At 34.0% G+C, this 15,035-nt stretch overlaps 1 protein-coding gene across 3 annotated transcripts; it reads left to right on the top strand.

Annotated features, from left to right (window-relative positions):
• Nucleotides 1–305: 305 nt before the first annotated feature.
• On the top strand, nt 306–9,185 carry LOC111023275 (Pentatricopeptide repeat (PPR) superfamily protein). Of its 3 annotated transcripts, XM_022300671.2 has the most exons (5): nt 306–457; nt 730–3,896; nt 5,974–6,113; nt 7,543–8,638; nt 8,930–9,185. In XM_022300671.2, the coding sequence occupies exon 2, from the start codon at nt 1,055–1,057 to the stop codon at nt 3,764–3,766; it is 2,712 nt and encodes a 903-aa protein (XP_022156363.1). In that variant the 5' UTR covers nt 306–457; nt 730–1,054; the 3' UTR covers nt 3,767–3,896; nt 5,974–6,113; nt 7,543–8,638; nt 8,930–9,185. The 3 variants fall into 3 exon arrangements, with proteins under 3 accessions (XP_022156363.1, XP_022156364.1, XP_022156362.1); XM_022300672.2 differs by having other exon boundaries at nt 306–453; nt 5,974–8,638; XM_022300670.2 differs by having other exon boundaries at nt 5,974–8,638.
• Nucleotides 9,186–15,035: the final 5,850 nt, after the last annotated feature.

The raw sequence follows: 15,035 nt of genomic DNA, 5'->3' as shown, positions 1-15,035 counted from the left end.
AATAAATAATTTTTAACTACAACAACTAAAATTGAGAGAATTAAATTTCACAACTATATATATAGTTACAATTATATATATATATATCAAAAGCCTCTAGTTGAAAGGAAATGATATTAAATTTCACAAATTAAAAGATTAAATTTAAAATAATTTGGAACTCCTAACCAAGTGGATTTTAATTTTTAACAGTTAAAAAAAAACAGGTTTCAAATGTGAAAGAAACAAAATTTATTGGGAAGTAAAAATAAAATAACAATTTTATAGTATATTGATGCCTTATATTATATTTATTAAATATTAAAAAAAAGTAAAAAAACCTAATCCCCTCCCTTCCGCCTTCTTTTCCCATCGAAATGCGTAAACCCCTTCCCGCCGGCGTCCACCGCGTCTTTCCATAGCCGCTCGTCGCCGCCGTCGACGCTCAGTCTTCCGCAGCTTCCTCCATCTCTTGTTCGTATGTTCAATTATCTTGCGGAGCTAGAGATTTGTTTGTATGCTTGTAGAAGATTAGAGTTGTCTTGTGAATTTTCTTTGATTTATGATTTCTAGTCTGATTTTCGATTGATGCTGGGATCGTTCGTGGTTTCCTAAATGGTGATTTTTTGGGGCGTTCTATATTAATTCAATGTCTGGAAATGATTGACTGTATGAGTGGACTTTTTACTTTACTCTCGCCATGAAGTCCCGCAGATGCTCTAATTGATTTCTTATTCTTTCATATTGCAGGAATGATAACTGAAGATTGAGAGATGCTTTAGTTTCTTGGAGCACAATATACTGATCATTTTTAGCGTGGTAGTTCAGTCTGAGGTTATTTGCCTTTTTTGAGAAGTATTGTTACTAGGGAGATCTTCTCTACATTTGGGGTCATCCACAAAAGTTTTGTTTGCCATTGTGGATGAGTTATGACGAGAAAGATAAAGATTTACCCATGATTTATTGTATAACTGGCCGCCTTTAATGAAGGAGATGATATGAAATCCTTATTTGTGTGTGAGGTATGGTTCTCCCAATTCCACCGGAGAGATATGATCAAGTAGTGTAATTAACCATGCTTTTGCTACAACGCATTGTCAGAGTAGAATCTAAAACCAAAAGTGGGATTTTTGTTTCCTCATTTCGGGACATCTTCAATGAAGCTCTTGTATCTGATTTATCTTCCTTTTCATCTGTTGCTGGAATCAGTGGTAATGGAAACAGGGATATTCCCATCTTTTTCCCTTGGATGTCTGAGAAGATTGCTACAACGTTGACAGCAGCAGCAGGTGGAGATGGCATGATCTCCAAGGAAGTGGCGTTGTCTTTTAAGGAGTGGTTCAAATCTGGAAGCAACTCTTTGTTTGATCAAATCTTTCAAATCCTCCAAGGGGCTAGAGATGACCAAGAAACGACATATCGTCCTTCCACTGCTGATCTGGCTCTTTCTAGTCTTGGCCTTCGCCTCAATGAGTTATTTGTCTTAGATGTCCTCCGTTTTGGCTCCAACGATGTTCTGTCCTGCCTCAAGTTCTTTGACTGGGCTGGTCGCCAACCAGGCTTCTTCCACACACGTGCCACATTCAATGCCATATTTAAGATTCTCTCGAAGGCCAAGCTCATGTCCCTCATGTTTGACTTTCTTGACAACTATGTGCAGCAGAAATTTGTCCACAAGGTTCGTTTTTACAACACGTTGGTGATGGGTTACGCTGTTGCTGGGAAGCCCATTTTTGCTCTTCAGCTGTTTGGCCAAATGCGCTTTCAAGGCCATGATCTTGATTCTTTTGCCTACCATGTTCTACTAAATTCTCTTGTTGAGGAGAATTGCTTTGACGCAGTGCATGTTATTGTCAAGCAGATCTCTCTGATGGGATTTGAGAATGAGGTCACGCATCACATAATGCTAAAAAATTTCTGTAAGCAGAGTCAGTTAGCTGAGGCAGAAACCTTCTTGCATGGCTTGGTAAGTAGTGGGCAAGCAGTGAGTGGGCGTATGTTGGGCATTCTTGTTGGTGCACTTTGCAAAAGTGGAAACTTTGAGCGGGCGTGGAAGTTGGTTGAAGAGTTTAGAAATGAGTTAGTTTCAGTGGAGCATGTGTATGGTGTGTGGATAACACAACTTGTTCGGGCTGGAAAGCTGGAGAGTGCTCTACAGTTCTTATATAGCAGAAAGTCAGACGAAAGTTACATTCCGGATGTCTTCCGTTATAATATGTTGATTCATAGACTTCTAAGAGAAAACCGGCTTCAAGAAGTGTTTGACTTACTTATGGAGATGAAGAAGGAACATATTTCTCCTGATAAAGTAACCATGAATGCTGCCATGTGCTTCCTCTGCAAAGCTGGGATGGTGGATGTTGCACTTGATTTATACAACTCTAGATCAGGATTTGGGCTCTCCCCCAATAGTATGGCATATAACTATTTGATCAATACTTTATGTGGGGATGGAAGCACTGATGAAGCATATCACATCTTGAAAAATTCTATTGATCAAGGCTACTTTCCAGGAAAAAAGACATTTTCTATACTTGCAGATGCATTGTGTCGAGAGCGAAAGCTTGATAAGATGAAGGAGTTAGTTATTTTTGCCTTAGAGAGGAACTTTATGCCCAGTGATTCCACGTATGATAAGTTTATATCTGCTCTATGTAGGGCTAAGAGAGTTGAAGATGGGTATTTGATTCATGGCGAACTCAATAGAATAAACAAAGTAGCCGTACAGAGTACCTATTTTGCTTTGATAGATGGTTTTAACAAGTCAAACAGGGGTGATATTGCTGCAAGACTACTCATTGAGATGCAAGAAAAGGGTCACGTACCAACTAGGAAACTATTTAGAGCAGTTATTCGCTGTCTTAACGAAATGGAAAATATGGAAAAGCAATTCTTCAACTTGCTCGAACTACAGTTATCTCGTCAAGAACCAAGTTGTGAGGTATACAATAACTTCATTTATGGAGCTGCACATGCCAAAAAGCCTGAGCTTGCTAGAGAAGTATATCAGATGATGTTGAGAAGTGGAATTCAACCCAATTTAAGTTCTGATATTCTTATATTGAAGTGTTACTTATGTAGTGAACGCATTTCTGATGCTTTGAATTTTTTGGAGGATTTGTCTCAGTCAAGAATTATTGGTAGGAAAATCTTCAACACCATGGTTGTTGGTCTATGCAAAGCCAACAAGGCTGATATTGCACTAGATTTTTTGAGGGACATGAGGGATAAGAGTTTAACACCTAGCATTGAATGCTACGAGGTGCTGGCCAAGCAATTCTGTCAAATTGAAAGATATGATTTGGTGGCAAATCTTGTAAATGATCTAGAGAATGTCGGGCGCCATTTAACTTCCTTTCTTGGTAATATACTTTTATACAATTCATTGAAGACTCGAAAGCTCTATGAAGCTTGGGTTCATTCAAGAGAGGGGCTAATGGAGACTTCTCAAAGTTCTATGCTCGGCCTTTTAATTGGGGCATTTTCTGGCCATATTAGAGTCAGCCAGTCTATCAAGAACTTGGAAGAAGCGATTGCCAAATGCTTCCCACTTGACATCTATACATACAACCTATTATTGAGGAGACTAAGCATAAATGACATGCAACTAGCATTTGAGTTGTTCAATCGATTGTGTCAGAAAGGGTACGAGCCTAACAAATGGACTTATGATATATTGGTTCATGGTCTTTTTAAGCACGGGAGGACATCAGAGGCTAAAAGATTGTTGGAAGTAATGTACCGAAAAGGGTTCGATCCTACGGAGTGTACTAAAGCATTTATTTAATCCAACAGAGTTCACTAGATGTCAAGTCTACAGAAAGTTTGGATTCCCATCATGACCCTTCCTCAAAATATTATTCTATTTCATCCAATGAAGATGGGAAAGCTCTGTAAAGCTTTAGTTTGATTGAAAGGTGCAAACTAAGACATCCTGAAGCTCAATATTTTATTTTGTTATCATGCTTGTCCCATTATGGTTGTATTATTGTTATGTGTCATACTTTCCCGGTCATATAAACGTAATTATCTTCCTATTGTGTTATTTTCTCTTCAAATTATTTGTAACTGTCATGCAATTTCTTATTTAAGATATGTGTTCATTCATAAATATAGTTGGCAGAAAGTGGATAGATATAAATACTACCAAAGTATTGGAGATAACTCTATAGTTGTCCTGATACATTTCATGGATGTTTAACTAAGTGAAAATACCCTGATGGACATTCTTAACGTACTATTTTTTTCCCTATGCTAGGAGGAGAGACGGTTAGGTTACTCATTTGTTTGCTAGTTAGATTGTTGCCTACTTGGTAGTCAGTTATTTGGGTAGTTGGTTGGTCATTGTGTGCTGTTAGCTGATAAGTGATAACTGTGAGAATAGTTTCTATACTACAAGTACTGTTAAAGTTTATAACATGAGGAAGGAAGGGAGAGAAACAGTAACTTAAGTGGGGGAGTTTCTAAATCTCTCAAATTTTCTGGGTCTTTGTAGCTCTATTTATAAGAACTCTTGTTCGTACTCTCAGACTCTACTTTTTATATCATACCCTTGTGTACATAAACTTGCATAGAACATGGGTGCTTAATTGATTAATTAGCATTTCTTCTCTTTATCGACAGTTGTATGCATTTGGAAAGTGTTTCTACCTGTTATCTGTTTTTAAAGTTATAGCTAAGTATTTTCTCTTGAAATTGATGATGGGTTGTATAAGCTATAAAACAAAACTTGTCTTCTTCTTTCACTTTTTTTTTAGATAAAGAGCTATAAAACAAAACTTGTCTCTTGGGATGGTCTTATCTTATTTAAGTTGTTGAAGCAAGGAAAATTGAGATATCATTTCCAAGCCATTGGAGGCGAGGGGTTGGGATTGAGAATTTTAGATTCAGAAATGAGGCCTAGTTGGCTAAATAGTGCATTTTTCCAAAGAACATAATGCCTTGTTGTGTAGGATAATTGTGAGCAAATATGGGTTGCATCCTTGTGAATGGGTCTCAGCCAGTGGTCTCAAGATTTCTGGTAAATGCCCCTGGAGATGACACCAAGACTTATTTTTGGGAGGATTATTAGGTGGGCGCCAACCCCTTGTCTCTTATTTCCTCGCTTATTCCACCTGTCTGATATAAGGTTGTATTTTAGTGGCCTCGGTGTTGAGTCATGGGGGAATTCTCCTTCTATTTCTTTGGGTCTTTGTTGGTCTTTGACGGATAGGGAATCGTTGGAGATTGCTGCTTGAATTTGTAAGTATGGGACCGTTTGTTCCTTCAGGGGAGGAAGCACCTTTGTAATTTGTCCCCTAGCTCGTTGTTGGGTTTCTCTTCTTTTAAGCGTTCCCTCATTTCTCCCTAATTCCTTGCTGTTCGCGTTCGCCTCACGCTGGAAAGAAAATTTTCGAAAAAGATCAAGTAACTTGCTTGGCAGGTTTTTCATGGAAAAGTTAATACCTTGGACTATATTCTGAGCTGTTATTCCTTCTTGTGGGGTCCTTAATGGTGTGTTCTTTGAAAAAGTACTTCTGAGGGCATTGGACCATATCCTATGGAGTTGCCAGTTTGTCCAATTTATTTGGGATCAGGGAGAGGCTTTGGGGTTTCCTTGGCTTATGACAGGGAGAGTAGGGTGATGATGGAGGAGGTGATATTGTTTTTCCCTTTTCGGGATAGAGGAACAATAAAAATTTTAGGGGGATTGAGAGATCATGGGAGGTGATTTGGGAGATTTTTAGATTTAATACCTCTTAATGGGTGTTGGTTCCAAAGGTTTTTTTTTTTTTTTTTGTTTTTTTGTAATTATAAGTTAGATGTTATTCTCTTGGATTGGAGTCCCCTCTTATCGGCTGGTCCCTTTTTGTCGGGCTTGTTTTTTGTATGTATGCCCCTTATATATTCTTTCATTTTATCTCAATGGAAGCTCGATTTTATTTATTTTTTAGGAAAAAATGTATAAGTTTTTGGAAGTTCTTGTGAATAATGTCATCTTTTTCGTTGCTGCAGGGGAAAAGATGTTACTTTATTTTTAAGTAGCTTGCTGAATGATGTTCACAGGATACATTGCAGGCTCTCCTGCATATCTTCATAATTCTCCACCTGAGCAGAGGCCACTTGTTGTACGTCTATTACAATTTAATCTAGTGGTAAGTTTCTTTTGATATGGATGTAGCCAAAAGTTATTGACTACTCTTATTTCGTAATTCCTCCATTACAACTATTTATCATTTCAACAAATTGGGAAGACTAATAATAATCTCCCATGGCATATAAGCTTAAGATTGTACGATATTTCATTATTTCTAATAACAACATTATTACCAAATACCCATAGTGAGGAAATAAGGGAAGACTACAAGTAAAAGGAATAGCAATAAAATGAAGGAAAATAAGCAAGCTTTAAAAAGAAAAAAGATTAGGAACCAACTTTTGAAAGCAGGTAAACATATGAGAGCATTGTTCTTTCTACTAGAATATAGAATACCTTCCCTTGTCCCAATACTAATAGATAGAATTGCTTTGAGAAAAAGGGATCCTGCTCTAGCAATCACTTATCTCATTCCATCTTCCATTAGGAGTGGGATACTATCCTTTCTTAGATGAGGTCCTTGGGGCTTCACTCTTCCGGAATTGCTGGCAAACTATTTGCCAAGACAATGTTACAACTAAATATACAAAGTTTTGTCAAATTAGCGGTACTAGAACAAGAATTTAAATGAGACCAATACTTTTAAATGAATAAGAAACCAATGTAAATGTGATGGTTTAAATTTAAAACTTAAAAGATAAAATAAGGTGACTATTCCATTTTTTAGCCTGAGCAGGAATATATTGAAACTTAAAAGCTGGGAAGAGAGAAAACATCCAATGCCACAAGAAAAGTACATATATAATGTTACGAAACCATCATGGGATGGGCTAGTGGTCAATGAGCCAATGTAAATAGCAAAGGGCTTAGAGGGAATGAGTTCAATCCATGGTGGCTACCTACCTAGGATTTAATATCCTACGAGTTACCTTGTCAACCAAATGTAGTAGGGTTAGGTGGTTGGTTCGTGAATAGTCGAGTTGCGCGCAAGCTGGTCCGAACACACGGATATTAAAAAAAAAAAATGTTACGAAGATAGGGCCCCATTTGACAAACTTTAATTTGTCTCAATAGTAGCCATGAGTAAAAATTAATTGCTCGATACACTGAGTAAAAATATATATACATTCTAAACAATGATCAGAATGTTATGGTCCATCGATAAATTTTCACATTGCATTAGCTGACTAAATATTGAGACCTCAATATCATGAAAAGTTGTGAGTTGGCTGTATCACATACGTGTGTATGAGAGACAAGAGCAGATTCAGACATTACAATAATTATTTCCACAGTAGTATCTATTACTCTGAGGCAATTTTCTTTCATACAAACACACACTGAGCAGTTATCCCAACAACCACATTGCTAGATTGCAGAGGTACCAACAAAATTATAGTTCCCAAGTTTAATCAGTATTTTCATAACGAAAGAGAGCATATCACATCTCTTTGTCAATATTTTACAAGGCTTAAGATGGTCTCCAGGCTTTTTCTCAGGTAGAGGCGAGACATAGGTCTCGAGGCGGCATGAGGCGTAACCCTCATTTGAGGGACATTTGAGGGAAGTTTCTCTTCTTTATTTTTGTAAAAGTAGTTGATTATTTTTGATATGTTGGATTGACTAAGTTTCTGTAATGAAAATTTGTAAAATTTCTCTACAATGTTTATGTGAGTGAAACAGTTCATATTCTTGGATTGGTCTCTTCAGAAATGGCATCTTTATCATTCAGTAACTACCCTTTTGGATTAGACTATTAGCATGAATTGTTCCATGTAAAAATTTGTGGCTTGGAATAATGTGATCATCTTAGTTTCAAAATGCTTGCAAATTTAAGAAATTTGACTGCAATACACGATAGGAGGTTGAATGGCATAGCAAAAGAATTGAATAATATTGAAAACGTGGCCATGACACAAATGAGAGGTTTGTTTTGATACCTCTTGATATTATAAATCAAGCTTCTGTTCTTGTGGTTGCATTGTAACTTCTCCTTTTGGCCTAGGAATTGGATGGGAAATTATTACTTACAGTGCTGTGGCACTACGAGGAATAAGGATTTGAATTTATTGTATGTTATGATTTAGAATAGCACTATCTTGCTACAAATGATTTATTATGAAAATTTGGACGTTTTTCTTTATCATAACAATAATATTTAGAGACATCATGGGTGCATTAGCAAAAATTGAAGATGTAGTAAGAATTATCTGGGTGCTTCAGTAGGTTCCGGTGCAAAATAATTCTGTCAATACTTTTCTTTTCTACTTATTTGTCCGGACTCATATTTGCAGTTTAAAGGTTAGTGAACTTGCTGTAATGCATGTTTATGCCTATTGACAACTTTTATGAGCAGTGTCTGGACTCGTATTTGCAGTTTAAATATATGTTCTTGGCTATGGAGTTTGCTTCCAACAAGTTCTTGCTTAAGACTCATTTGTAGCTAAAAATTGAGAGTTTTGAGCTTCATTTAACTGTATCAGAAGTTGGATTTTAGACGCCAAAATTAGCCAGATAAACGAAGGATTCAAGAAGGAAGAGATAAGAAAAAGGTGCAGTAGAAGGAAAGGCTCACCTTATCAGGTTGTCTTCTTGTTTTCTTATTAAAATTTTCTGCTTTCTTTGATAATTGGAGTCCGCATCAAGCTTGATACGTTTCAATTTCACATTGTACTTCTTCTTCTCCTCCTCCTCCCAATATAAAGAACTTGAAGACAAGAACTATATCTAGAAAGACATAAACTTTTTTTTAGAAAGATATAAACTGAAGTTCCGAATGAATGCAGCTTCTAAAAAAAAGAATATTGTCATTTACTTAATTTAGGAGGGCTTGGTAATGCCACGTAATTAATAATTCTTTTTACATCTTTTTAGGTGGATGAAATGATAGCTTTACATGTGCAAATGAGACAAACTCATTTACACTTGATATTTTGTGCCTCAAGTTGCTTTAGTTTTGAAAATTTGGTGAATTTTGTACTTTGGACTCATACTTGATGAAATTTATGAGTCAAACATGAGAAGTAAAATTGTATTGTAAGTACAACCTCCACTTGCTCTCCCTCTTTCAAGATCTTTTTGTTATTATAACATTTCCTGAACTGGAAAGCTCTTTTTATTTTTATTTTCATGATTCTCTGGCTTGGGTTTCTCTTCTGTATATTTTATTCATCCAATGAAAATTGCCTTGTTTCAAGAGGTGTAGAGCTATGTCTCCAAATTTGTATGGAATGGATAACCTCAGAATGTCTATAAATTGAGGTGGTGTAGAAATGTCTCCCAGTAGATTTTGTTTATTTCTTTCTAGATAGTCTTCATGTCTAAATTGCCTCAAGTTTACAAATAAAAATGAAACTATAGTCAAATTAAGTATTATTATTCAACAGGACAATCTAGTATTTCATAGTATTCCTATAATTGCAGGCTGCCAAGAACATGATGTGGATTAGTTTTTTACCCCACACCATTAGTATGTAACGTTTTCTTTCCAACTTTGGGCAGCAAAAGGGACATTTTTTTCTGATTATATATATATATATGATAGAAGCAATATTTCATTGATAATATGAAATATATAAACGAAGGGATACCAAGAAAAGTCCAAGCTATCAAAATAGCTTTTTGGAAGCGGAAAGACTATTCAAACTAGAAAAAGATAAAAGTAACTTTACACTAAGGAGAGAGTATTTTAAGATCCATCTCGAAAAGCATGTCAAAGAGGACTATGGTTGAAAGTGTTGTTTCTTTTTCGGTTTATTGCAATCCATGTACTTTCAAAACGTTTGTTTTGATTTTTGTACTTTTAAAAACGGATTATTTTGTATATAAATTTACGTTAAACTTTTGCAAGTAATAACCAAAATGGTTACTTTTAAAAAATATGGAGTCGTTTTGGAAGTACAAGGACTATAATGAACTAAAGTTGAAAGTACGTGAACCAAAATAAATGTATAAATGTCTAAATGTTTTGAAAGTACGGACCAAATCTTATTGTTAAGCCATAAAAGAAACTTTTCATGAGCCAAAGTAGTAGGGCCTTTTAACACCTTAGATTTTCTCTTGAAATCTAAAAGAAGTTGACAGTGATCATCTTTGGCCAGCTCAAGAAATCTTGTGGACAACTTGATTTCTTTCTTTACCATGATATTGACAAGTATAGGATACTTCAACATCAAACTGCTTTTTTCATCTAAACAGCTAGATTCTCTTGTTTGTATACCGACCGAGGTTGCTTCGCATCGAAATGATTTGGTACCACAATTTTGGATAATACTTCCTTATTGACTAGGTACGAGGGAGGATCGCAGAAAGGTAGATATATTTTTTTTTTATAGAAAGAAATAAGTGCCTGGATCCAGCGAATACGCGTTTGGCAGGATTTTGGAAACATGTAAAATATAATGTATTCTAAATTATATAACCTGGTAAAATAACAATTATACAAAATTCATTAAAAAAAATGTTAATAAATTAATTAATATAAGTTTAGATTAAACTAAAATTTTGTTTGCAACTATTCCTAGTTTAAAAATATATTTCTAAACACACCTCGAACAATTTTTTAAATTGAGATTCAATTATCAAATCTGCTATCAAACACATATCTGAAAACACAACTCTGGTTAGTAGTTTTCTTCTTTTAACAACTATTAATAAGCAAAAAGCTTCTCATTCATATTTCTTTGATAAATCACTTTTGTCAACTGGCAACGAAGTATTTTTCTTTTATTTATTATTTTGAGTCCAATCAATTTAGAGTGGAGATTTGAATATGCAACTTTAAACGATGGTAAAGGAATTTGTGTATTCATGGTGAAGTCAAGTCAATAAATGGTGATGGTGGGTGGACATGTCACATTGAGAGAGAGAGGGAAGTTGTGATATTTATGGGATGAAGATCATCTACTAGCATGCTTCCATTGCACTAAACCCACCACTCACTTAGAAAAATGGAAAAAAGGTATAAATCCCACTTTACATCTTCAATTTTAAACATTTTTCCCTTTTTACTTTGGTGATTGAACTTTTATAAATGTCTAATTTTGGTATCTAAATTTAGCTCCAATTGGTTAACATACTTATCTCTGACTAAAAGGTCGTGAAGTTCGAATTTCACAATTACATGTTGTATTAAAAAAAAAAATTTGGTCACTAGATTTTGATCCTTGACCTTTCAAAATGTCTATTTTAGTACTTTAATTTAAAAAAATTATTTTAGTCATTATTCTTATTTTGCTGTCGAGTATTTACTCGTCCAATATTTGCCTCAATTAACTTATGTGGCTTTAATGTAGGTTTATATCAGCACTTCAATACTCATCCTCGAAGTTACCTTATCTATATTTATTAAAAGTAAAATAAAAATAAGGATCAAAATGATTTTTTTTATAAAAAGTTTATGGACTAAAGTAAGTATCTTGGAAGTTCAAAAATCAAAACAGAATAAAATCAGAATTTCAAAACTAAAAGGGATAAAAAAAAAGAAATCATGGAAGCTAGTTCAGACACCAAGATCCAAGTATAAGGGTGTTTACAGGGCGGGGACGGGAAATGCTTCCCTATTCTCATCCCGGCCCCTTGTTTAACTTCCATCCTCATGGAATTCTCTACGAAATTTTGTAAGAATCGAAGTAGGGATCTATTTCCTCTTCGTTTATTTTTTAATTTTCTAAATGGACATCTCTATCGGTGTGAGAGAGAATATGTGATATTGGTGAGTTCTAGACATTAAACTTAAAAAGATCTAGAGTGTTCGATATTGATGGACCACAAACGTCATGATAATATGAAATTGGCCGGTAAAACCCAAACTCTAAAAAATAGTTTCTAATATAATATATATTACAGTAGTAGCTACTCTTTTTATTCACGATCTGGCACATCATAAATTGATATATTCTTTTAATTTATGGATTCTACATCCTTCTTAAACGCTATTATTATAAAATAAACAATCAACGAAAATGGCAAAACGAGCATAGCTGAACAGCGCATATATCTCAAACTAAAAAGTTGTGAGTTCGATTCTCTTGCTCCAAACGGTTGTACTTAAAAAAAATAGTAAATGGATGCATACAAATTAAATATGCTCACCCTCCACCTATCATTGTATTTACTGCCACTTATGATTGTGTCCTCAGTCAGGTCTTTCTGCATTTTTTTCTCATTCTCTGAGCTCCACTGCTGCTCTGAATAACAACACTTGGAAATTTGTGTGCAAATTAAGATGCATAATTTGGAGACTGTTGATCAAAGTTTCTCCCCCACATGGCATGTCTTTGCACACTACCATGCTAGCTGTTATTCTAACATTAGAATATTAAATGTAGCGTGTATCGAGACGTAACTACATAAGTTGGTGAGGTGAATATCGGGATGGATATTAGGTGACACGAATAGTAGCAATAATTAATGTCTGGTTTGATGACGATTTTGTTTTTAAATTTCTTTCTTGTTTTTCTTTAGGTGTGTTCTTCGTATTTCCTAAAAATACGTAGGAAGTTTTAGCTAGATTTAAAAAAATCAAAATTATTAATTTTTTTTATTTTAAAAATTTCTCTTAGATTTTAGATAACAAATTAAGAAAGAGGTAGGTTAAGTAGATTTTATAAGTTTTTTGGAAAATATAAAACCAAAACTAAAAACAAAAACGATTATCAAGTAAAGGCTTAAAATAGTTAACTTTTAAATTATAAGTTTGGTTATTAAACTTTTAGAATTGTGTTTATTTTGTCTCTTATATTTTAAAAAGTTAACAATACATCCACCCGCTCACTAAGTCCATCTACTTCTACATGTTTTGTCACTCAGGAAGCCGAATATGACGAGTACGGGCTAGACTTTAGAAATCTTAGTGTCATAATATCTTTAAAATTAATTATCCTCCTAACCTTTATCCAACGACTGATAGGTCGCTGTATTTTCAAGACTACGTTTTTCTAATCCCTTATACTTTTAGATTCTAATAGACCCATAAACTTCTAACTTTTGTGTATAGATTATCGTGTGTTAACTTTACCAGTTCAACAATTACATTATTGAAAGTGAAAAAATCACCTTACCATGTAAAGCTTAAATAATATATCCAACATGCCATACAAGTATTAAACTCATCCGAAGAAAGTTTGAAAACTCATTAAAAACTTTTAAAGTACACAGACTAAATAAAATACCGTCTTAAAAATTTAGGGGGACGGAATCTATAATTTAACTTTTAATTTTCTATAGATTGGGACTCCAATAGAAACTTCCAAAGTTAACTTAGCTAGGTACTAAAATTGACACATATTTTATGTGCATGTATGAGTATGGGCAGTTCCATTACAGAAAGAGATGAATATATTATTATAAGCAACGTTGAAATTCTCCTCAAGTTTTTATGGGCACAACTATAGAATAAATATGTGTATTTATGTGCCCATATGTTTTATTCTTTATTTATGTGCAGCCAAAAATGATTTTACCACCCAACTATACAATGGTTGATAAAAAAGTGCGAGGTTTTAGATGTTGGTGTCAACCAAAATATCGAGATCTTAATTTCGTAGAAATATCAATTAAAATATCGATAAAATATCGATGTTGATGGATACTTATGTAAAAGTTAGAAAAATTTTAAAAATCTTAAAAAATATTTAAATTAACACATAAACATTAATCTATTTCTAAATTAGTTAAAAATAATTAATATTAATATTATGTATATATTAGTGACATTTTGTGGATATTTTTTATATTTTGTCGATTTTTTGTTACTATGATGAAAATGCCGATTTACTCCTCATATCGATGTCGAACCTATGAAAACATGGATATGTCGATGGAAATGCACTGCGAATCTCAATGAATTTACCGTAAGAGCTGTTAAATTAGTGAATTGAAAATGGTAAGATTTCATTTGATAATCATTACGTTTATTGGTTGTTTTCGAAAATTGATATTATAATTACTATTAGGGCGTACGTGTCTATTTGTTTGTTATTTTATTTTATCCTTTTAAATGTTTTCAAAGTCTACTTCAAGCTTTGAAAAAAAAATAGTATCTTTTAAAAATTTGATTTTGTTTTTAAAATTTGGATAAGAACTTAAACACGGTTTTAAGAAAGTGAAAAATATACTGAAAAGTTGGTGTGAAGACGAGCATAATTTTTAAAACATAAAACTTAAAACAAAATGGTTATTCAAACCGAGCTTAAACTTTTGGGTTACATCCTATTTTAGCGGTGAACTTTCATAATTATTCTATATTTTAGTTTCTAAACATTTTGACTCTTGGTATTATGAATTTTTTAACCGATAGATAACATGGTAAAGACTTGAATTTAAGATTTATTCTAATCTAATGGTAAAGACTTCATTCTCGAGTTTAACAAGGGAGTTAAAATTGAAGATTCCAATTTTTGAAGAGACGATTATTTATGTGCTATGTTTGGGTTGGCTAACGACGACTAGCGTTAAAAAGATGGCCCACATTGAAATTAAGAATCCCCATATATTTTAATGACTGGTTAGTCCAACATCTCTATCTTGTGGTGGGGAAGAGATGCAGCCCCTCCTTCTACTTTATATTATCCTTAATCCTTTCCCCATACCCATTGCATCTAACACATTACTAATACATTTTTAAATGGTTTCCAATATACCCTTTTGTAACCTTACTATATATTTTATTGTTGAATTTAGAGGTGACCAAAGCTTTTAAATTGAGTAGTTCAATTCTACTAGTTTTGGGGGTGTTTTTTGACATCGTTAGAAGAGTCCTGATGGCATGACATAGGGTTTGCAATGCTCAACAAATACGATGACCGTAACATACTTTGTTCTCACTCGTATGCTTTCTAAGAAAGTCTCACATGCTTAATTTTGAAGTTCTTACGATTGAATCACCGAAAAGGAAGGTGCACTTTGTTGGTATATGTAGTTGCTATATCAATTCTTTTAAGTCTTTCTTACTCATGTTTGCATGGTCTCAAGATCCATC

Source organism: Momordica charantia (genome assembly GCF_013281855.1).
Source record: "Momordica charantia cultivar OHB3-1 chromosome 8 unlocalized genomic scaffold, Mcharantia_2.0 BLBB01000008.1, whole genome shotgun sequence".
Classification (NCBI taxonomy): domain Eukaryota; kingdom Viridiplantae; phylum Streptophyta; class Magnoliopsida; order Cucurbitales; family Cucurbitaceae; genus Momordica; species Momordica charantia.
This window is presented reverse-complemented; position numbering and strand designations above follow the sequence as displayed.

What these genes read in the sequence shown, in the direction of transcription:
- LOC111023275 (XM_022300672.2), top strand. Translation starts at nt 1,055, where the DNA reads ATGCTTTTGCTACAACGCATTGTCAGAGTAGAATCTAAAACCAAAAGT.